The sequence below is a fragment of the Pituophis catenifer genome, unplaced genomic scaffold, assembly GCF_029215685.1.
Source record: "Pituophis catenifer annectens isolate HBS135680 unplaced genomic scaffold, rPitCat1.0.hap2 SCAF_7, whole genome shotgun sequence".
Taxonomy (NCBI): domain Eukaryota; kingdom Metazoa; phylum Chordata; class Lepidosauria; order Squamata; family Colubridae; genus Pituophis; species Pituophis catenifer.
Window position 1 is genome coordinate 70,999,568 of NW_027256887.1, and position 24,782 is coordinate 71,024,349.

General features: G+C 37.7%; 2 protein-coding genes across 8 annotated transcripts in view; one reads left to right on the forward strand and one right to left on the reverse strand.

The window, feature by feature from the left end:
* The first annotated feature begins 3,139 nt into the window (after nt 1-3,139).
* Nucleotides 3,140-7,827, forward strand: NDUFB2 (NADH:ubiquinone oxidoreductase subunit B2). The gene is made up of 3 exons (XM_070948035.1): nt 3,140-3,305; nt 6,214-6,358; nt 7,639-7,827. Exons 1-3 carry the CDS (start codon nt 3,208-3,210, stop codon nt 7,708-7,710), a joined length of 315 nt encoding a protein of 104 aa, XP_070804136.1. The 5' UTR covers nt 3,140-3,207; the 3' UTR covers nt 7,711-7,827.
* A 10,784-nt stretch (nt 7,828-18,611) lies between these two features.
* Nucleotides 18,612-24,782, reverse strand: part of BRAF (B-Raf proto-oncogene, serine/threonine kinase) — a 59,703-nt gene continuing 53,532 nt past the window's right edge. For 5 of the 7 annotated variants that reach the window (XM_070948033.1, XM_070948032.1, XM_070948029.1 and 2 more), the window contains 3 exons: nt 23,747-23,881; nt 22,027-22,180; nt 18,652-18,674 (listed from right to left, as the gene is read on the reverse strand). In XM_070948033.1, the coding sequence (XP_070804134.1) occupies nt 18,652-18,674; nt 22,027-22,180; nt 23,747-23,881 (312 nt within the window). Of the gene's footprint in view, nt 18,675-22,006; nt 22,181-23,746; nt 23,882-24,782 lie in introns of those variants that run through there. The other 2 variants (XM_070948031.1, XM_070948030.1) reach the window with 2 other exon arrangements.

Genomic DNA, 24,782 nt, shown 5'->3' on the forward strand with positions numbered 1-24,782 from the left:
TTGGTTCTCCAAACTACTCAAAATTTCTGCTACCGGTTCTCCAGAACTGGTCAGAACCTGCTGAAACCCACTTCTGCTCTATACATTCTCTGAAACTATTCTAATTAATTTCCTTGTGTTTGGAAAATCTTGTCCTGAACAGCTGAAGCTCATAGGCTGGGTTTTTTTGAATCTGTCACTTGATTCTCTGTTAGGATTGCTCCATTCATCAGTCAACAACCATCAATCAAATAAGTGGAACTTTAGAGTCAGGGGCAGGACTGCTGTGTGTCAATAGCAAAGAGACATCTTTCATTATCATGTCTTGTTTAAAAGCTTCTAAAGGCATCTGCCTGGATGTTTTTAGAATCACTATGGAGTAGTCATTGATAATCCTGGGTGCTACCAACACCATAATCTGTGACCATCTCTTCCACAGGGAAATGAAGGCCTCTAAGTAGATTACACAAAGTAACTTCCATTTAAAGATAAAAATACTTAGACATTATTTTTTAAAAATCCACCAAAAATCATTTCAAAATATACACACATGCCAACTAACTAGCTAACTAACACAGTAACAGTATAACAGAGTTGGAAGGCAACTTGGAGTTATTCAACTCCTTGCTCAAGCAGGAGACTCTATACCAATGATGGCTAACCTTTTTTTCCTCGGGTGCCAAAAGCGTGTGTGCTCGCACGCTACCGCACGCGCACACGTGCCCACACCCATAATGCAATGCCCCTCCTGCATGCCCCGCCTCCCTGCACATGCACACACAACCCCCCCTTTTGGCCTCACCTCCCAAAACGGCTGGGAGGGGAATCTCCGGAGACCTGGGAAGGCACAGGCAGCAGAACGTGAGGAGAAAGGTAGGTCCTCTGCACGTCTCCATGCAGGGCAGACCCAAAAATCAGCTGGCCAGCTGGAAGCGTGTATGCATATGCAGTGTAGCTGAGCTGGGCGACAGCTCGCGTGCCTGCAGAGAGGGCTCCGCTTGCCACCTGTGGCACATGTGTCATAGGTTAGCCATCACGGCCCTATGCCATTCTGGACAAATGGGTATTCATTTCTTCTTCAAAACCTCCAGCACCCATTGATTCATTGTTCTCACTGTCAGGACATTTCTCCTTAATTCTAGGTTGGATCTCTCCTAGATAATTTTCCATCCATTACTTCTTGTCTTGCACTCAGGTGTTTTGGAGAATAGGTCCACCCACTTCTGCCTCCTCAGATCTTGGAAAACTGCTCTCAAGTCACTCCTTGTCCTTCTCTTCATTAGACTAGACATCCCCAGTATGTGTGTGTGTGTGTGTATCCAGTCTCTCTCTCTCTCTCTCTCTCTCTCTCTCTCTCTCTCTCACACACACACACACACACACACACACACACACACACAATACAATGCAATGCAATGCAATAATTCCCTCAACACTGTCAAACTATTTAAGTCTGCACTACTATTTATCTTGTCACCGTTCCCATCACCCATCTCCTCCCACTTATGACTGTATGACTGTAACTTTGTTGCTTGTATCCTTACGATTTATATTGACTGTTTCCTAATATGATTCGATTGCTTATTTGTACTCTATAACTATCATTAAGTGTTGTACCTTATGATTCTTATGAACGTATCTTTTCTTTTATGTACACTGAGAGCATATGCTCCCTACAGGAGAAGGGCGGCATATAAATTTTAATAATAATAATAATAATAATAATAATAATAATAATAATAATAATAATAATAATAATAATATGCACCAAGACAAATTCCTTGTGTGTCCAATCACACTTGGCCAATAAAAAAAAAATTCTACAATGCAATGCAATGCAATGCAATGCAATGCAATGCAATGCAATGCAATACAATAGCAAATGATAGTATCACTTTAAAGAAGCTACTGGGAAGTTTCCCTATCCATAACGATTATATATCTGTATCTTTTTTATTTCTAAGAAACAAACCGCTATCTTCTTCTACTGTGCTTACTGTTCCCCCATCATATTTGCACAATGGACCTTTACTGCTTCTCACCTCCTTGTAGGCTGCTGTTCCCGGCCACCCCTTTGCTTTGCCTGCGTCTCTCCCAACTCACCGGGAATCCAAATCACAACCTCGCTGCCTAGCAACCATCAGGCACCGCGGACCACGAAACCATTTCTAGCGCCTCTATCGGGGAGGACAACCCTCTGCAATGTCTTTGCAAGCAGGTACCGCCCGCTGCAGAATCAGCCTCAACGGATCTCAAGAAAAGCAAAGCAGAACAGGACTGGGTTAGTGATGGGATGGGAGGAAGATCCAGGGCTCAATTGACATTTTATTGAGATGCCTTTGAATATTCACAGCTCGGGTTGATGGTTACGTTGCTTGGTTTGAGCTCCGAGCTTGGCAATTGGGTTGCAAACGTTTCGTGGAGGAGACCTCTTCAGTGCGCTTTAAATTTAAAAAAATAAATAAATGATAGGAGGTGGCTTTTAAAAAATTATTTACAATAAAATGACTTGGGGGCTTCGATGTAGACTTCATAGAGCAGAGGTCTTCAAATCTGGCAGCTTTAAGACTTGTGGACTTCAACTCCCAGAATTCTCCAGCCAGCATAGCTATACTATTCTCCAGTCAGCATGCTATGCTATGCTGGCTGGAGAATTCTGGGAGTTGAAGTCCACAAGTCTTAAAGCTGCCAAGTTTGAAGACCTCTGTCATAGAGTTTTGTGTCCATGCAGTTCCAGGGATCCAAGGCCAAGTTGGAAGAGACTTTGCTTTACTTTCTATCACTTCTTATTCTGATCCACCCTGGTCCCTCCGGGAGGAGGGGGTGAACGAAGGGAGGCGTTTAGTCTCTTTCTCCTGGACCAGACTCGAAAGAACCCGCGCCCGGTTCCGTCAGAGGGAAACTTTCCCTGCTCTGTTCCTGGACTCCCATTGGAGCGCGCGCTAAAGACAGGCAGACCTTCCAGTCTTCAAACTTGACAGCTTTAAGACTCGTGGACTTCAACTCCCAGAATTCTCCAGCCAGCATAGCATGCTGGCTGGAGAATAGCATAACATAGCTATGCTGGCTGGAGAATTCTGGGAGTTGAAGTCCACAAAGTCTTAAAGCGGCCAAGTTTGAAGAACCTCCGTTCCAGCCAATCAGAAGCCAGGGTTACCGGGAGCTTCCGCCAACCTGGCTACCGTAAGTAACCTTGGCGGGCAGTAGGAGGTCTCGGCGGCCTCCGGGATGGCCGGGCCTCTGTGCCGAGCGACGGGAGGGCTGAGCTTGCTGCGTCGACTGCTTCGCCCCGGAGGCAAGCTAGGCCCGCGCCCCGGAGTGCGGCGGTGAGTAGGGCAGCTTGGCCAGACTGGGGGTTGGGGGCAAGGTGGGCGAAGGGAAAAGGCTGGGCTCCGGGGATGCGGAGCTGCCTGGCTCTGTTCTCCCTGATCCGATGCAGGACGCCTGAGCTCCGCTTTCCGCTGCTGGGAAAAAAACGGGGCTCTGCTTGCCCTTTTCCCAGCGAGCAGAGTTCATCACAAGGCATAAGCTTAAAGCAGATTCACAATTAACTTACTAAGGCACATAAAATGGCATAAAATTTCGTAAAGCATAAAGACTCTCATAAAGGCATCTTTAAAACTTCCTATTTAAAAACAAAACACCTTAATGCCTTTTAATAAAAAGAGCGCCCTGGGCAATCTGCTACTAGACTCCTGAATTTTTTTTTTGTCCCCGTAGTAGATTAACATGGCTGTCCCCTACAATTTTGAGAAAAGTCCTCGAGGTTTCCCCCAAGATCAAAATATCAGTGAACTTGCTATCATCGCCATTCTACACCCCACCCCCCAATATTTTAAATATCTCGTTTCCCACTTTCAATATGTCTTGCTACTGTTTTTTAAAAATTCCTAAGAATGCTCAGGAGATGCTGCCCTGTTGTAATTGGGCAGCTAATACATAATCATAATCATAAGTTTATTTGTCAAGCATATATAACAGATAAAAATATAAACATAATTTGAATACATGAAAAGAGTAAGTTAAAAGGAATATTAGGACAGGGACGGTAAGCACGCTGATGCACTTATGCACGCCCCTTACAATAAATAAAATAAATTATATTTAAATAAATTGTATTTGAATATAATAAATGTATTCAAATACATTTATTTATTAAACTTCCGTGCTGCCCATTTCACTGAAGCAACTCTAAATACTTATGGGGCCCACTTTTGTTGAAAAGGGGAGGCGAGTGTTAATTTCAAAGAAATACATATAGGGGTTATTGTTGAAAAGGAAACACAATGATAGTAGAGATTAATGTGCTGCTTTATGGATTCTTCTTTCGTTTCTTGTAAGCACTTGAAGGGATTAATTTTTAACATTTCTGATGGGGAAGGAAAAAGTAACTTGGAAAGCAGGGAACCTGGAAAAAAATGCCTTTGCTTTACTCCTCTATGAAAAAACTTTTTGTATTAAAAGAGGAGAGCCAGTTTTGTGCATGGTTAAAGCACCAGGCTAGAAACTGGGAGACCAGAAGTTTTAGTCCTGACTTAGACACGAAGCCAGCTGGTTGATCTTGGCTCTCAGCCTTAGGGAGTTTAGGAATAGAATAGGAGCTGGAAGGGACCTTGGAGGTCTTCTAGTCCAGCCCCCTGCTCAAGCAGGAGACCCTATACCAAGGGTCAGCAACCTGTGGCTCTGGAGCTGCATGTGGCTCTTTCACCCCTCTGCTGCAGCTCCCTGTCACTCAAAATATGCATCACAACCACCAATGTGCGATATCCACTGGCACACAATTTATTGAGCTTTTCAACCCCCGGTAGGCCAGCCATGGATAAATCCAAGAAAAGAAAAGTTTCAGAAGAAAACAGAACGATTAATTCAACTACATATGCTAGTTTTGTGGCTGCTCAAGAAATAGTCAGGCATAGGAAGGGTTTTGTGGCTCCCGGTGTTTTCTTTTCTGTGGAAAACGGGTCCAAATGGCTCTTTGAGTGTTTAAGGTTGCAGACCTCTGCCCTATACCATGTCAGACAAGTGGCTGTCCTGTCTCTTCTTAAAAACCTCCAGTGATGAAGCACCCACAATTTCTGAAGGCAAGCTATTCCACTGGTTAATTGTTCTGTTAGGAAGTTTTTCTTTAATTCCAAGTTGCTTCTCTCTTGATTTGTTTCCAACCAGTTTCTTGTCCTGTCCTCGTATGCTTTGGAGAATAATTTGCTCCCCTCTTCTTTGTTGCGTCTCCTTAATATTGGAATACAATTATCATGTCACCCCTAATTCTTCTTTTCTCTAGACTAGCCAAACCCAAATCCTGCAACCGTTCTTCATGTTTTAGAGCTCACAATGGCAAGCCACTTGAGAAAAACCTTGCCAAAAAAGCCCTTCAGGAACTAGTCTAGGCAATCAGTAGGAGTCAAAATTGGACTTGAAGGACACACACCCAAATACATTAATATTAAAAGGCATAAATGTTTTGGATGTCCAATATATGGTGATTGTTTCTGTGTCAAACTTATGGAGGGAAAGATACCTATCACACAATAACAATCACATCTAATTATATGCACCCAGGATAGCCACAAATTAGAAGGTCTTGGTTTGCACAAGGAAGAGAGGCTTAGTAGGTTCTGAAACATTTACTGCCTCAGTGAAATAGGAATGGATGTTCCTAGTTTCTAGAAGTTTATTTTGGTGCATTTTTCAGAAGTAAATACTTGTAAAATATTTTTTTTTCTTTAAATTTTCTCCTTCATCCAGGTTCCACCATAGGAAAAATTCAAATCCATCTTTAGATGGTAGCAAAGATTAATCAGCTAATGTGTGATGTATTCAATGCTCTAAAGCAGGGCTGTCAAACTTGCGGGCCAGATGTGTCACGTGCTAGCTACGCCCATGCCCGATTTAGCGAAGGGAAAAAAAAGTCCCGATACGTTGCATGATGCCGCCGTGATGACACGAGTTTGACACCCCTGCTCTAAAGCATTTTAGAAATGCTGCAGTGTATTTTGGCTATGTTTTTAAATGGCAAAATACAGAATATATTGTATTGAAATGGTTAATTCCAGGCAAATTGTTACAGAAAGCTACTTTATGCTGCTGTCTTCTCTTCGGTCGCATTATGCAATACCGCAGGAATTCCCAATTGGTGGAATTCTGCATTCAGCACCTTATTTTGCAGTTTCTGTGTTAACTCTGCTAAATATATGCACTTAAAGGACTGCTTACTACTTTATATTTGTCTTGCAGGGCAAGTGAAGGTGTACATGTTAATACGGAATACCGCCAATTTGTACCACCACCGCGGTTTGCAGTAGTCATTGGTGAAGCATCCAGTGGTCTCATGTGGTTCTGGATTTTGTGGCGCTTCTGGCATGACCCAGATGAAGTGCTGGTAAGAGCTGTTAGATTGGAAACAACCGTAAAGCAATAGTTTTCTTAACACAGAATATATTGTAATGTAATACCTGGGTGAAAGGCCATTCTGTTTTACTTGTATCACATGTTTTTTTTTTAATACATATGAACCACAGGAGCATGTTCTATCTCTCGAGATGCAAGGGCTTTGTAGAATCCTGCTGCTCAGACTAGGAACTCACTTAGTGCAACATGTTGTCTATTCAACCTTATCTGGAGCATCAAGCTAGGATCTTAGGAAGACTTTTAGGGCATTAAAGACAATCTTCTAGAGAAGTTTACCCCAATTTAGACCATCTAGGGATTATATTCTTCAAGTCTCATTAGCTTCACCAAGGATTGTCTTTTTTGAAGACTTGTTATTTGTCTGCCAAAAATTCTAGAACTGAAACAGAGAAAGATTATTTTAACTGAAATGTTCTTAACATGGTTAAGTGAATCTGGCTTCCCCATTGACTGACCCTGGACACTGCAACTATCATAAATATGAGTCAGTTGCCAAGCATCCAAATTTTGATCTCATGACCATGGGGATGGTACAATGGTTGTAAATGTGAAAAATAGTTGCAAGTCACTTTTTCCAAATGTTGTTGTAACTTTGGTCATAAATGAACTGTTTTAAGCCAAGGACTACTGTATCAGGTCCAGTCATAACTATTACATGTTCAATGCCGTCTTAAGTTTGGTCACTGAATGAGTGGTCATTAAATGAGTATTACATATGTAATGCAGTACACACAAAAGTATAAGAAACATGACCTGGAGTATATAGAAAAAAGAATCAGCCAATAATCCCATTCCACAGACTGTATGTAATGTAGCTTGTTCAGACCAAGGCTGACTAAACAAGATCACATCTTAATGAGAGAACTGCTAATGAAACACAAATTGGAGAATTGTTATGTTTCTCCTAATAATGCTGAATATGACTTTTTAAGATTATTTACGCATCCTAAAATTGGAATGCAAAATTCTACTCAGATTTAGATTTTTTTTCCTCAAAACACCAATTCTGTCATACTTTTGACAGGAGTTCTAAAAAATTCAACTTTGGCTGGGAGGCTGTTTTTGGAAGGGGAAGAAAGCTGTGTACAAGCTTTTATGTATCCCTGAAATATTTTTGGATTATAGCTATGCTCCGAAACTGGGATTATCCAGTTTTTTGTCTGCTTGCAGAAGTGCCTGATTCAAGACAGTGAAACAATTTTCTGTTTGAAAAGTAACCTAAATGTTAAAATTTCTATTTTTCTCTAACAGGGTCACTTTCCATTCCCAGATCCTTCTTTGTGGACAGATGAAGAGCTAGGAATTCCTCATGATGATGAATAATAAACATGTGGTTTCAAAGTGGCTCTTAAAGGATACTTTGCTTAATAAGAAAGCATTAATTAAGATCTACTGTTGCAAAGTAAGAAATATCACATTAAAATTGAACTACACCAGAAATGTCTGCGGTGCTATTTCTTATTTCCCACTTGTAGGGGCATATTTCACCATCCTGTTTCACCTTGTATTTTGTTTCATCCTATTTATTTTCCTAATAATACTAGGAATTATTCAGATTTTAAAAATAAATAAATAGCAATAAGCAGACTTGAAAAACACTTAAATCAGCATTTAGAATCTGGTCTCAAGGATGGAATTGTGTTACGACTGACTCTGCCTGTCTTGTTCAAATGTAGTTTGAATAGTTCAGTGTTTCTCAACCTTGGTAGCGCTGCTGGCTGGGGGATTCTGGGAGTTGAAGTCCACCCATCTTCAAGCTACCAAGGTTGAGAAACACAAATAGTTATTTATAGATTCATCTGAATTATTTGTCTTCATTGTTTATAGACTATAGAAAATATTTTGCTTTACATAAATATGAATTTTAACAAATAAACCATAAAGCCAGATCATGTGTTTTATTTTACCAATATATCACTGTGTTGAATTTAAAAACGAAGACATTCAGAGCTAATTCTGTGGTTATACATCCAGTTCCTGCTGAAGAGCTCTATTTCATTGATATAATTAATGCTCTGAAGTTCCCATAATGTAGATGCAAATATAACCCTTATTATATTAATGATATGATTTCATACGAAGTGTTCTCCATGCAGTCAATCTTTATTATAGCAGTATTCACATCAAATACATATAACTTTTAACCTTTTATATAATACAGAGTTCTTTAAATAACTTTACACAAATAGTTCTTCAGTCTTAATTTTCAGCTGTCATTTTTTTTTATTTTAAATTGTATGTCTCCATGCTCGCTAAACCAAACTGGACAATATTTCCCACTGTACAAATTTACATGAGAGAAAAAAGCTCAAAATACAAATGAAAGGAATTTACGTTAGAGGATTTTAACAATTAAAATCTGTATAAGCTTTTACAGTCAACAACTGGAGAAAAGGAAAGGCTGGGTGATGGGAAAACGCTGCAGTGATCAATAAAACAAAGCTGAAAATATATTTCCCTGTGAATTATAAGTGCAGTCCTGATAAATATTTTTAACTGTTACTTTAAAAAAACAATATTGTCTCTTAAAAGAGGAAAAGAGTCAAAATTGTAGAGTTTTGGAGGATGAAACATTTGTGGGGAAAAAAAAATCTTGAAGGAATACAATGTTGAGATACATGTTCACTGCACTAATTAGGTAAACACATTTCTCCTTTTCAGTAACATGTTAGAATAACCTTGTTCAGCAATTTTTTTGGTTGATCTTTGCAGTCACTTCCATAGGATCTAACTTTACAGTATTTAAGCTGGACAAATTCTACATAAAGGTTCTCTGCTCATCACTTTAAAGGTTAAGGGAAAGCCTATGGAAAGAACTTAGTATCTATAACATCTCCACGCTCCTGTATAGACATTTCCTAGCAATACAACAGAGTCCTAATCATGAACAACTCTACTGTTTCCCATGACTACAAATCCCTGAAGTGATGATTAACGCAGAGAGAAAAACACTTAGTGCATGTGGTAAGAAGTCATTCGAATGAAATTCTCCAATGCAGTGGAGAAAATATCCAGTTAGTGCAATTCCCATACCTAACTGAAGACAAGCAGCACAGCTGAAAAGGGGAAAAGGTCAATCCATATAATCAAGCACTTAACAGTTTTTATATAAATTCTTTTAGGAAAATAGTGTAAAGAAGATAAAGATAAGCCATTTTGTATTCCAGACACAACAGAAAATCGGGGAATTTATGGTTTTCAGCTGCTTAGAAACTTTTTACCCATCACTGGTCCCTAATAGTCCCAAGAGGTGCTGGTTACAAAAGCAAACTTCCTCTATTTAGGCTAGAAGGGCTATTGCAGTCCAGTAGTTGGGCCTCTAGTGCTCAGTCTCAATGACTATGTAATTCGGTCACAATATATGCTCTGTACTGAAATATAGAGCAACACTACTTAGGAATACAAGCAGCTCAATTTTATTCTGTAAAAATTGGATGTTTGGCACATTCTTGACAACCAACAGGCAACACCAGTTTTACGATATAGCAGTTATTTGGAACGATAGGTGCTGTCATACAGAAACCGATTTTATAAAAAAAGTAAAAAGCAAGGATTACGGTTGGAGTTTGGTTGTCATGAATGTATGAACTCTTCCCCAAAACTGGGAGAGAATGACCCTAAATAATATTGATCACTGCCACTTTAATCACAGAAAACAAAAGGAAAAAACAATCTGGAAGGAATGAGGTGGATTTCTTTAACCATTCACAGCTTTAAATTTCAAAGTACACTTATTGCACTTAAGTTTTTATTTTTATCTTTTAAATCAGAAGTTAACTTAAACTCAAGACTCATACGCTGAATGCAAATAATAGTTCCCACTGTTCCCATTCTTTCTTCTATTGGTTCGTTTTTCTTCCATTTCAGCACATGCCTGAATGAATGTTTCCCTATCAACTTATCTTCTCTAATGTATATAGATAATAACATTCTAGCAGAATCCCAACACACTACAGGAAAGAGTGGACAGCTATAACTAGGCTGAGCATAAACAAGTAGAATACAGAATCTGGGAAAGCCTAACAGTTCAAAACTGTCACCCATTTAATATTTTTCTAAACCAGAAAGGAAGCAGAAATAATTCTAACAGATTTACTTTTTGATATATTTTAACTGGAATATAATAAACATAAAACACTCTGACATTTACGAAATAAATGTCCGGGTTCAGAATTCCATCTGTCAACATAGAGATTACAACATATAATTGCTGCAATTTATGCTAATTTAGCTTGAAGTAGGTCTTCAAGAACAGTGGGTCTTACTTTCACATTTTAAGAAATGCTTAAGATTATGCGACAGAAGGTTTATTTCTCTATTTTAAAATATTTTGGCCTTTTGATATTAAGTATTTGTAAAGTTTAACAACCCAGTGGATTTAATATCTCTTAAACCCTAATGAAAGACCAATCAATAAACCTGTCTTCACAAATATAAATTTAGAACAGGATACTAAATCACATTAGCTCCTGTACGGTTTCTTGGCTATTTATCTATATTTTTTTTCCAAGTTTATGATTTCAAAATAATAACTGAATCTAGGTTGGGATTTACAGATTTCCAGTTCACCAAGTTGCCTGAGGAACAACTGAAGCCAATCTTTGATGCTTTTCTCACTAAGAGTCTCGACAATTTTCAACTAGCATAGTAGTCTCCATACCTACTTTATTTTCCTTTATTGTACTATTTTACCCTTCCTCAAAGGTATGTTTAATGTTCTTTCTTTTATAAAATGGTTCTTCCATTTTGCCTAGAGTATTATTTTAAAAATGATAAGAGTTTATTATTTCAATTAACTTGAGATTTAGTGCTGACCTGAGGAGTAAATATTACATAAACACAGTATATTTGGAACACTCCAGAAAAGACCAATGGCAGTCATGGAGATCCAGTCGCTATTCGTTTTATTGAGATTTAAACAGGAGATTTTGCTTTATGCACAGTTTCCTGTATTCTACCCAAGTTTGAAACTGTAGTGTATTGGGAGTCAAAGTAAATTTGCTCTCCTGTAATATAAGCATCTCAATATTGTGGTCATTTTTACTTGCTTTTTAAAAGGCACAACCATTTGGCAAATTGTTAAGGAAAATTTCCCAGATTAAACGTGAGAGATCCATTATATAGCAAAATGTATTTACTAACATTTGTGCAAGCACAGGCAAGGCTGATACAATACAAAAATAAAGGCAAAATAAATATTTTGCTGATCGTCTAATTCTGCAAATAAAACTTAGTGAAACTTCATGAAGAAACCAAGAATTCAAGCACCAAACATTTTTAGTTATGCCCACAGTTGGAAAATCGAATCAACCTTCAATAAAATAATTCACAATCTACCCACCATCCTGTTCTTTTTGAAAGGCTACTAACCATTTTACAGTTAATTTGTAAATCAATATATAACATTCAGTTGTATATATTACTGAAATATGCAATGCTTTGATGAGGTTTCTTACTATAAATGTGAAATAATGACAATCTAAAGGATAAAAAGTCTACTGGTTTAGTGTACAGTAATTTCGTGGAAAAACTGGTGCCTTTCTCCTCCATATGCAATTGGTGATTAAACATGAATTATATTTAACAGTACAAATTCCTATCCAATGTGGGTGATATGCTTACAAAAGAAATGGAACTCATAGAATAATTAAATCTAGACTGAAATAAATTATTTAGATTGAACCCAGAATAAATTCTCTCAGGATCAGCTATGCATCATTCTCTCTTCCAATAGTTTGATAGTTTCTCTCTTCCAGTGGATTGAAAGTTGCTTAGTCTTAGAACCATGTATTGAATTCATGGTTCAAAAAAGAATACAATGAGATAGAAGATATGCATGCATACCTTACTTGTTCCCCTCCTCCAAAGCATAGCAAAAACTGAAACAACTAATTAAAAAAATAACTCAAAAACAAAACACAATGAAGTTTCGCAGTGAAAATTGCAGCATAAGACTGGAGAGAAATTTCTTTCACAAAGACTACCAGCTGGATGTTGGGATAGGTAGCTGTCTAGTTTTTTTTGGTGAAGTACTGCCAGTAATAGTATCATAATGCTGGAAAGCCTTTAAAATACAGAAGGATGCCAGTCAGAAACATTAATTCACAGCTCTGCTGTCAGGTGAAGCCAAGGAATGTTATCATTCTATCATTTGTTTCTACAACAAATTTCTCAACTGGACAAGCCTTTGTTGAGGTAAGTGCTGCCACTGGGATGATTAGCTAACAAACACAATTTCAACACAGCATATTAAGAACAAAATTAATTCTTGAATAGGTAACCCTCCATTTTGTTCAGCCACAAGAACATTTGTATTCCTATTATAATAGTCTCTGTTTTTCAAGAAATTTTAATTTGGAATTAATATATTGATTGCAGTTATTCTCGTTCAAAAGACCAGGATGATTCCTGTTTTAATGTAATAACATTAAAATCAATTCGTACAACATTCTTACTCAGAAATCAGTTTTACTGAACTGATTCTCAGGTTGTTTAGAATGGCATCTCTAATGGCAAATTCTAACAAAGAATTAAAACAATCTTTCAAATATCAATTGAAGGGATATTATAATGAATCTCCTGATTAAATATGTTAGATCACGGGTGTCAAACTCAACGTGTCACGTTGCTGTCACGTGGTGTATCACAATGTTTTTTCCCTTCATGGAGCTGGGGTGGGCATGGCCTGCACATGACACATCCGGCCCACAGGCTGCCAGTTTGACACCCAATTATTATATTGAAATGATTTTACTGTGTACATTATTTACTGGGTCCAGAAAACAGGATCATATTGTGCTAGAAAATCAGAATTCCATGTCTGACGTAGATCTTTCTGGATAGGCAATGATTTCTGTAGGAGTTTAATTTACCAATCTGCCCTAATTGCTTCAAACTACACTGTTTTTAAATGCAGGACCTGAATCATTCCCTTATTCCCATCCCAATTTTGTGTTCAATTATGTTAAGTTCATTCAGTAGAAGATAAACACTGGGGGGAAAAAACCAATGGCTTGCCTTATGCTTAGATGGACAGAATCAAAGCATATCCAGGCTTATAACTTCCTATAAATGATTTGCAAGGCAGTAGTATCTAGATTACAGATTTTACCTTGCATTGGAGTAAACTTAGAATCAGGTTGCACTTCTGGCATATTGACCAAAACATACCCAAGCTCTATGGTTTGGTCAATATGCCAGAAGTATTACTCTTATCATTAGCAGAAAATGGTGATATGGGCACAATTAATACAGTTGATATAGCCTTATTCTATCTCACCATAAAGCATCCTAGATGGTCCAATACTATGAGGGGGATGAACTGCAACTTGGAATTAAGGAGTAAACTGTAAAGAGCATGAATTAACAAATGAAAAGAATGAAAATTGTTATGTCTTAGGAAAAATGGGAATGATGTATATTTGAGTAGTCCGTGTGATCTTGTGGAGTTGATGAAAATGGATTTAATTATGAATTAAAGGGCTATCATGTAGGATCTAGCACCATCTGGGTTATTGAAGATGTATATAAAAACATGAATCCATAAACGCGTGGTAACTTATGTACCAGTGAATACTCAGAACCAAGGATGAGTTTGGGGAACTGTGGGAGAATATATTTTTGGGTAGCATGAATGGTGGGTGAGAGAATACACAAAAGGGATTGGGTCTTTTAGGGATGTCATAATGAATAAAAATGGTGAATATCTACTTAGAAAAATATGTTTTGAATATGAGATTTAAACAAAAATCTAAGGTGTAGAAGTCATCTCAGATACCTAGCTAAGACAAGCAAGTATCTATGCCAGAGAGAAGCAATATAGGAAGATGCTAGAAATATATGGATGATTTAGTGAAAACAAACAAACATAATTTCTTTATTATCTAGTTGTAGTTGTTGCCACGCAGGAAAGGAAAGTCCAAAGTTGTACAGACAGAATTACAGTGAGAATATGGAATGTAAAAAGATTGAACATGGAAAAGCTCAACACAGAGTACTAATTGCACACTAAAATCCTAAGCATCAGTGAGTTAAAATGGACAGGAATTGGATTCTTTTAGTCAGAAGATCTGTTTATCCCCCCACGCCATGAAAAACAAAGAAGGAAAGCAACGACAGTATTTGGATTAATGCAGTCAATGACTGAATAATAAAAGTTAGTCTTCATAGACAGCCCTTTAATAATATGGCTATTAAACAGTGATGCAGAAGAGGATATTAAGGAGTTCCTGCTTGAGCAGAGGATTGGACTAGAAGACGAGAAAGTCCCTTCCAACTCTATTATTCTGTTAGAACTTGCAAGAAAGTTGTGCTGCTTATGGTTAGAAGCTGGAATGCCATAGTTGGCAACAGTGAGGAAAACTAAAGATTCTATGGCCAAGAAAACTGAAAACAGAAAAAATAATTTAGCAGTTTCTGCCAGTCCAGTAATTTCTTTGTTGCTAAGACATTCTTCAATGAACAAAATCCTCTCCTATGTATAGGGACATAATTGGAGAGACCACAAAGAAATCAAACTGATTACATTGCTGGCATAAGGAGGTGAATTAGCTGAGCAAAGATGTGGCTAGGGACTGACTACAGAACAAATCACAAACTGTTGCAAGCCAAGATAAAGACAGCCAGATTTTGGAAAAATGATTTTGGGCATGTACCTATCATTTTCAAGGAGAATATCAGAAATTGCTTTGAAGTCCTGAACCTCATTGATATAGATCTAGAGGAACTGTGGAATGAAATAAAGTTACTGAACATTAACAGAAACTGCCAAGAAAAAAAAAGAAAAAAGAAAAAGAAAAGAAAAGAAAAGAAAAAACCCCACAGTGTCAAAACAAATGGTGAGACTTGCCAAGAGAAGAGAAGAGAAGGCAAAGCCAAGATAAAAATCTCAGGAAACTTAATAAAGAATTTTAGAGAGCTGTTTAAAAAGACAAGGAGTGTTATTGCTACACGTGTAAAGACAATGAAGATGGAAACAAACACAAAAAATAAGAAAAGTTATCCAAAGGATCTCTGAAAACAGGAGAAAGTTTGGACTCCAAATAGCTACATGTAAAAGACATCAGTGGGCAGGCAGTAACTAATTTAGAGAAGATCAAACGAAGATGGAAGGAATATACTGGAATCCTGTATAGAAGAGATGTCAACATCCAATATTTTAGAGAAGTTTATGGAAATGACATGGATATGCTGCTTGGAGGAAGCAAAACAATTGCTGTAAATCCTAGCACCCAAAGAAGTAAAGATGAAACAGAACACGTAAATGCAGGAATATTTTAAAAAGGTAAGGCTGTAAGTACAGCCAGTCCAACCAACCAACCAACCAACAGAAATGTGATTGGTGTATAGTGCTGCTTCTTTGTTTTTCTGATGCACATGTAGATGATCTCAAATCAAACAATTTGGGATTCAAGAGTGAAGGGGCACTGATAAATGGTTATCCTAAATTTATTCTTTTGGAGCAATAATACAGTCAGTGTAATTAGAATTTTCATAAACTGCTTTTATCCACTGACCCAATGCTGCATAATTTGATGAAGCAACTGGAATTAGTACTTATATTTTTCAGACTTCTTAATGGCATGTAAGAAAAACACAGGTATTTTTAGTCATGCCAATATTTAATAACTCCCACAAATCATAAACCATAAACCATAGCTCTCCTCGGGAAACACAGAGTATCTAAGGAGGAGGAAGAAAGAAGTCTGAAAGAATGTTGGTTTTGCCTGCCATCAATCAACAGAATATGAGGTAGCTCAATATTCCTTAGCAAATGATCCACACTGGTCTATATTGAGTGTTATGGAGCCAAAAGTATTCTTTGTTGCCCAGCATGCTATATGTCATCTTGAGCTGTACAGAATAAAAGTGGGATATAAATCTAATAATAAATCAATGTTATTGTGATCTGAGAAGAATTGGCTTCAAGGAGTTTACTACTTTATCATATTTTCTCTGCATGAATTTAGGAGGACAGCAAAGATTTCTTGTAGTTTTCCTGTCTTCAAAACACAATATACATGCTTCAACTTACTGCATATGATAGTCACCCTTTAGGACACATTACTGACAGTGGGTGGCCATGAGGAGGGCAGTGGAACTGGTAAGAGTTGAAAAGAGAATCTGTATTCTGAAAATTTAAAAATTACTGCAGACCACCATTAGAGTTGTGCTTTACATTTGTAACAAATCTTATATACTTTTTGGAAGATGACACACGTTGTTTTAATCTCATTGTTTTGAATAAATTCTTAGAAAGCTTTCCCAAACCAGACCAATCACTGAAGTGAAAAGGAGTCATCCAAGAACACATCTATAACTTCCTGCATCACTTCATTTCAGTTCAGTGATGCTTATGCAGAAATGCATCTTCCCTGAAATAATACCAAGCAATTTTACTCACTATCCTGTTAGTGTCTGAATACATAATATTTTTTCATTACCGCCTCTTGCTTCCATTTCTGTAAGAACCTTGGTTCAATTAAAAAAAAAAATCAAATACACTACATAGTTCCTTTACCATGAAGGTAATATGTTTTTTTTAAACTCAAGTTTTATGAACAAAGCTTTGCTAAAAAATAATCTTTTGTTGTCTTTTTTAGTAACAGCTCTACAGTATTGGAGAATCAACATGTGAACACTGAATTTTGACTTTTTCATAGATAATCTAGTTTCATCCACTAGAAACTATGCTAGTACAGGGGCTATTCCAGCCTCCTACCTATCAATATAGGGCAGGACAGAGTAATAAGGCGTCTCTTCTTATGAATTCTCTTCCAGTGGCACACAACTATTCTTTTCCAAAAAAGGAAAATCACCACACCATAGAGAATTCTGCTTACTTCATAATTCATATAGTTTCATAATTCTACTAGAAATAACCTAACATCTGATTTTTGTATCATTTTATCTTGTTTGGATAATAACAAGAACTGGAAATCATTTTGCAAATTAGATTTAAGGGCAAGGCATAAAGAGAAAACCAAAATGGAATCACCAAGGATACAAAATAAGGGCAAGAAAAGAAATTGCATGGGAAAAGGTGAGGATAGGCAAGGTGAGTAGTGTTGATCCAGCAAGTACCATTTGTATAGAAAAACAACAACAAAAGAAACAGCAAACTGCCATTAAAGCCAATTTGCTGCATTTTCTCTCTCTCATGCACACAATATTCATTCACAGTTTGCTGAGTTAACATGATTAAAAGTTCTGCTTTTTTTAAAAAAAGTACCAAAGCACATTTTTTTTTTTTTGGAATGTCTAATTTTTGGGAAGGTTGTGGCTGGGTTTAATTTTTGAAATATATTCAATTCAACCTGAGAATGTCTGCTTATGAAACGTTAGGTACCTGACACTACCTTGTACCTTTTAAAATAGGTACACTTGTTATTCATAGTCTGTATTAGACTTTCTGGGCAACCCCAAAAAGTTCAACACACAAAACACAGATTCAGATTCGTGATACAAAATGAAAAGAAAGCCACGCATGTTGAGCTTTGCTACAGTTTTGTAAAAACATTTGTTGCTGGACCGACAAAATAAGGGCTCCTAACCCATTCCAAAAGTATACAAAAAGGAAAAGATGGGGAAAAGGATGGCTCTGAATAGGAGGTAAAAGCAATTCTGGAAAGTGCAGAATCGCCTTTCCTTTTCAAATGACTCTGACTGACTCTTCGAACTGAATGTTCTTTTTGTGAAATCAAAAGAGCGAAGTTCAATTGAAAAGGAAACACCGCACTTATTTTGTTGATCAGTAAGCACACCAGGAAGGAAACACACACACAAAATAAAATCAAACCAGAGGATGATTGTTTTGATTAGCTCTGTCTCATCAGATGTTCAGCCTCTGATGAATCGTTGTTAGAGGGAGAAAGCCGGCCAGCAGATCATCCCAAGCCTATGATGCAGAAGGAGTTCCAACTTCATCATGCCACAGCACCAGAAAGTCAAAGCGCAGCCCTCCCTCTTTCCTGGGAATGATGCCAACGGTACAGGCAGCCACTAGAGATCTTCAAATGCACATGACTTTTGTTGGAGGGGGACACAGAGGCCGCGGAAAGCGCTTGTCCCAAACAAGAGCTTTTCCCTTCCACCCAAGGTTGGATTGGGAGCTCCCTTCTGATCTGATCGAAGTGTACAGATCTATAGTTTTTCTAAACTGCAGTGTTTAGAGGAGCACAAGCGAGTCTGAATATTCTAAAAAGAAACGGTCGGAACACAAGACTTTAAAAATAAAGAGTGGATTTGCTGCCAATGATGCTGTGGCTACTTGAACGCTGCAAATTCGCCTGTAGAGGGAGGATAAGAATCAAGTTTTAAAAGTTAGGTTTTAATTCATCAGAAAGACAGAAACTTTATCCAGTATAAATTTGATGCTATATACCGGACATCTTGTTAGGGAGAAATGAAACTGTTAATAGTTAATTGTGCCAAAGGATCTTTTGGACGTATGGAATAAAAGCATACTCAAACAAAATCTTTTTAAAAATCAGTAAAATAAACCTGGCCCATTTTACAAGAGCTTGTAAAAGGGGTTCTATTAATCAATTTGCAAGCAGAAAATGTTATCCTGTATATTTCTACGATTCCTATTCATGTGTTTTTAGCTTATAAAGTTAGGAGATCTAACATAATGGTAGCTGAAGCCTAAAGACCAAATATTAAAAGGAGGGTGAATAGTAGGAGCTCTAAACAACCAACATTTCACTAATTTAGGAATCAGAAAGTAGATGGAAATCCCTTCATCTATATTTATGCAAACTTAGAAAATGCATCTTTTAATAGCTTGGCTCCAGAATGGCAGCTACCTATTAGCATAAATGTAGTTTACAATGTTACTAGTCCATTAATAATACAAAAATGAAAGAATGCTTTACATATACATGTTACTTTTTAGTTTAATACATGACTCCCTACTGCCATTTATCTTTAAAAAACCTACCTTGTTTATAAATAGCTTCTGAATTAATGCGTTAATATAGAGCAAATAACATGCTTTGAGGCCAATTTAAAAACATTTATGTTCTACCCATTTCCACTGTATTTTTTTCAGTCATCTTGAGTCCATGTATACAGGCTTATGGTTAACAATTAATTTTTATTAACAATTTTGTTCCTGTTGCTCTTCTATATTAACAATTCCGAATGGTGATAAGAAATGGTAAAGGCAAGGTTGCAGAACAAAAAGCTTCATATTTCACCTAGTCATATAAGCATGGCATGCAGTGTGTTCAGTTCCTCCTCTCAAAGCACGAGGGCCATTTCAAGTCGTATTAAAAGCCATTTTGGTTTCAGATTCAAGAAGAGAGCATTTGAAAGTTTAATTTAATGGTTGTTAATAGATAACCAGAACACTGCATTCTGACATTTCCTGAACTATACAAGAAACAGTTTCTTGGAAACTGATTATCTAACGATACCCTACAGGTAAGAATAACGTAACCCAATATTACCAAAGTTTTGTATGTCCTGTTCACTAAGCAGGCATACGAAACTGACCTAGAATCATAAACTGCCAATACTTCAATAAACATTTCTTAGTTGATGTAAGAAAATGAAGGGCAATACAAATTTAATATATATACTGTAAAATGTCATAAGAAAAAAAACAAAACAAAAACAAAAGCACTGCAAAGCTGGGTGACTGTTGCATGATTAGAAGCAGCCAAAATGTTGAGATACCACACCTCTTGCTACTAACTCCCAACAACTTCTGATAAACATACCAAGCTTCTTTCCTTTTATTCTTTGCTCAGTTGAAATTGTTGTTTTGAACTATCACTGTTCAATGTTGCTAAAGTATAGAGGTTTGCAACTGCTGTGAGAGAAGATTTGCCACTTAAACTTTTATTTTATAAATTAAATAGTTCCAACAAGGAAGGAACATGCTAGTAGTACGTGCCATCAGTAATCCCAATCAGGTAGTGATATAAGCTTTACTCTGCTATAGAGGGGTTTTTAACCTTAAGCAACTTTTTACTACTACCTCAAACCAACTATATACAAAATATAAGAAAGGGTCAGAAAGGGGCATCAGTTCAGCAGATGTCTTAGACAGGTGGCTCCAAGTCTAAGTGGCCATTTGATACGCCACAGAGGGCTGCCTACTATGGAAGTATCTCCCTCCTCCTAGCAAGCATGATTAAAAATCAACGCTATTTCATTAGCACAAGGTTATGTTACCTATCTCCCAGTCTCTGAGAGCAATGGTCACTTTATCCAAACCCCAGATTTGTTAGGATTGCAACTCTCAGAACATGATCATTGCTATATTATGTTGGAAAATCAAATGCTTCTACCAGACAGAAAAAGTAAGGCAGCTGCTAAGAGATATAGGAAGGTACCCAATTCTTTGTCATGAACAATAAAGTACAGCAAATATCAATCCACCTGGAGCCTTTCTCAGTTTTCCTGTCTCCAAGATTTATCCTGGAGATCTTAAAGGGGCATAAAATTGAGAAAGACAGATTTAGACAAAAAGTTCAATGCTGACAATAACAAAGGTTATTATTTAAGCCAAGGGCAATGTAACAATGGCAATATGACGATTTACTTTTTGAAATAGATATTCCAGCACAAAATATCAAATTAAGGAAAAAAGGTGCAGAGGAGAGAGAAATGGAATAATCCAAGAAACCCTGGATTACAATTTGCTTTTACTGGAGATCCGAACTTAACTGGATAAATTCCATACAAAAGCATGAAACATTTTCTCCACAGAAAGGAGATTTCAGAAGAAACATTAACCTACAAAATATTGAGCAACAACAGCAAAGCCATTGACTTTTGAGAGAAAACTGGTGGTAAAACTTTTATATCCCACCTTTAAACAACTTTTAAAGTTTACCACTCTGCTTTTACAAGACTATTTTACCCCATTATGGGCATCATTGTTTTAATACATAGCAGCCATTTCAACACACAATTGTAGAGACAAAAACAAGACATATTTCTGTTTTTCTTTCTGCTTTTTACATCCCCTTCAAGTATATTAGCCTCATGATGCTCTACACACCAAAGGGAAAAGTGCAAAGGCACATAACAGGGGTAATTTCACACAGATAAAGGTAGTGTTAGTCAACAGAAATATCAAAAGAAAATAAAGACTTCTGTATTAAAAAAAATTGTTTTGGGTGAACAGGAAGTTAAAAAAGACACATGCTACTGGCCAGAGCCTTGATATTCTGTGATATATGCTGTGAACTTTGCCAAATAAATCAAGAGGCACCTAGTTTTTATACTCTTTTATCTTACCTTTTTTGCATTGCCATCAATATTGCCGACTTAAAATTGTTGCACAAAATACTTTTAAATGCAAACACAAAACTCTATTTAGAATCAAATTAAACTATAACAATGAAACAAACAAAAAAGAAACATTTCACCTATAACCCAAACACAAATGGGTACATATTAGTTTCTGAAAATCTTTTTAATGAAGAGGCATTCATGAGCTTTTCTAGGATGGCAATTCTGAGGACCCTCTGTTGCCAGCAACAGATAGCTAATCTGAGCAAACTGAAAGCCCAGGATTAGATAAGCCCTTAGCCAGTCAGTCAGTCCATCTTTGTCAATAATTTTAAATTGCTTAATGGAATTAGAAATCATTCTCAATTTGTTTTCAGTTTACCAAAAACCCACCGTATCCCCCTGCCTGGATAGGTGTTTTTGGAGACGTGCAAGCATATAAGCTAAAATCCTCTGTTTGGAAACCAGCCCGGTTCAAGGAGGGCTCAGATGCGCTGCGGTGAATTTTTGGCAATGACCGGGCCAGAAGCTCAATAGATGCAAGGATCTGAAAACAAAGGAAAACCTAGCATTACTTATACGGACACAATGTATCACAAAAAATATTTAAAGTTGCAATCTGCCGCTTTTCAATGAAAATTCAATGAAAATCAAAGGCTTTTGAGACACCGTACTGCCTAAAGCACAACTGGAATGCTGCAAAGGCAAAACCCAAGGAAAGCACTGAAACCATTTAAAAGCTCATTCCAAACAACTTTGAAATTGTAACTGCAGCTTTTACAAGAATTTCAAGCATAAATATTTCACAGACTGTACTATGGGGGGATCCTTCCTCAGTCTCCTCTCCTGATGTCGCAAAGGCAAGGCAGGAGTTGGAAGATGCTACATTTTGCTGAAAATCTTGACTGAAAAAAAAGTGGATGGTCAAATTATTTAAATCTGATTGTTTTCTTCCTAACTCTGCAGGATTTCCAATAAAATCCGGAGGATTCCAACCTGGGAATTGGGATTCCAACCTTGGGATTGATTGTCAAAACATCTGGATAGGAAACATACATTTTCAGAGTGGAGACAGATTTATTTATCAAAGCAGCCTCTTCTAAATAGAATAGCACTTTAACTATCAAGGGGGAATTATTCAAAGATTAAAATCAAACCTTGGTTCCATTATCGTGGAACCTCATACTTCATCATCACTGGGCTAAACCTATCCCTGTAGCAACGGAATTATTTAAACTAGAAAGCCCTACTTCTATATATGTTTGTTACACTATTTTGTTTATGGGCCTAAGTTTTCAAAGATTAGACTATTCTTGGCTGGAGTTGCTGTGGGATGCACAGCTAAATAGGTATCTGGTGTGCATAATTTGGACAGTGGTGGTGAACCTTTTACTCACCGAGTGCTGAACAGGTACATGCTTTGTGTGCTTTGCACACGTGCAGCTCCTCCCCTGTGCGCTGCCTGTGCAACCGCATCATCTGCACATGCACACAGCTTTCATGTGCACCCCCATGTGCTGCGCGCACAACTACACCATCTGATCATGCACATGGCTTTCACAGGGCTCCCCACAGCATGCTGTGCGCGCAATCACACCATCTATGCATGCATGCGTTTTTTGGGTGTGCAATGCAGACGTGCAAATGCCATCTATGCATGTGTGCACCTCATGCAAGTACCCTCGCATGCATGCGCAAATGCATGCGCATGAGAGCTCCAAAGACCAGCTGGGTCCCCTAAATTAGGCACATGCGCACCAGAGGCCTAAACATCAGCTGGGGCGCGCACGCAAGCGCAGCTGCAGGTGAGTTGGGCAACAGCTCGTGTGCCCAGAAAGATGGCTCTGTGTGCCACCTCGGGCACGGGTGCCATAGGTTCACCATCAGGGCTCTAGGATGTAAGTATGAAGGTTTTCCTATTAATATTATCATATATAAAAGGGATATAAGGTTGACATTTCAGTTGAGAAGAAAGTGTAGATAATGAGTGCCTGTTATTATCTTCTAACAGGCTAACCTAACTGGGTGACATCCAATTGCATTGCCAACTTGTTCTTGTAGTGTTCCTGTGCTACTGTTCCTAAATGTTAACCCAAATATGAGAAATTCTTACCTGGGGGAAGAGAGGCCTTTCGTCTCTTTTTTTTTTCAAGCATTCTGCCATTAGTCTCTTCATGGCTTTGGGACAATTGCTTCGCACTTTGCTGAGATCCGGAGAAAGATAACCTCGTCCCACCATAAATATAATCTTTGCAGAAAGAAAGAGAGAGTGAAAAAAGGGAAAACTAAATTTCATCAATTGTGATTTTTTAAAAAATATGACTGTGCAGTGCTTTGGATTTAAATCTCCCAAAAAAGTGCTTCAGAATGCATGGGACTGTGAGTTTGGCACTTGACTGCAACATCTTTAAGCAACTGCATCTGTGGGATAGGTGGGGATGATGTTGGACGATACAATGCATCTCCATGGGGCTCCGTGGAATCGCGCTGAATTTGACCTGCTAGGAGGTTCTGAGGGACTGAAATCACCCTGAAGGGGTGATGAAGACAGAGAGGATACCCCACAGATCACAAGGAGACTGCATACTCCTTGTTTGATGCAGAGGAAGCTCTCAATCTGGCGTGAAGAAAAAGATGGCCATTGCGTGCCTGACTGGAGCTATGACATAGAATTTGAGGAACAGTGTGATCGATCTGGGTGAGATTTTTCCAACTCCTGTTGTGGAATTTACCTCCTTAAAATAAATCTGGGAGAAAGTGGGACTCAAAGAAGACGAGGTGGAACAGTTTGTTTTCTACCCCCAAGAATAGCAGCGAGTAAACTTGTGAGCTATTTATAGAACTGGAAGTAGAGAAAATATTTTTTTTTTTAAAAAAGGGAAGAAATTTAAAAACTAGGAAGTCGGACTGGGGATTTAAAATATAAAATAGATTAAGTTGGAAACTCTTTGGAATATGAAACTTGGACCCCTGGGACTTTTAAAAAGCTTTGAAGGAGATGATATAATTTAAGCTAACAAAAGAGAAAGGAGAGAAATAGAACAACAGCGACATCTACTGGAGAAAACTGACGGGTATTGAAGATAAGGTTGTTTGTTACAACAACACCTGCTCTGTTTATATGAGACAGCAGAGACAGAGAGTGAAAC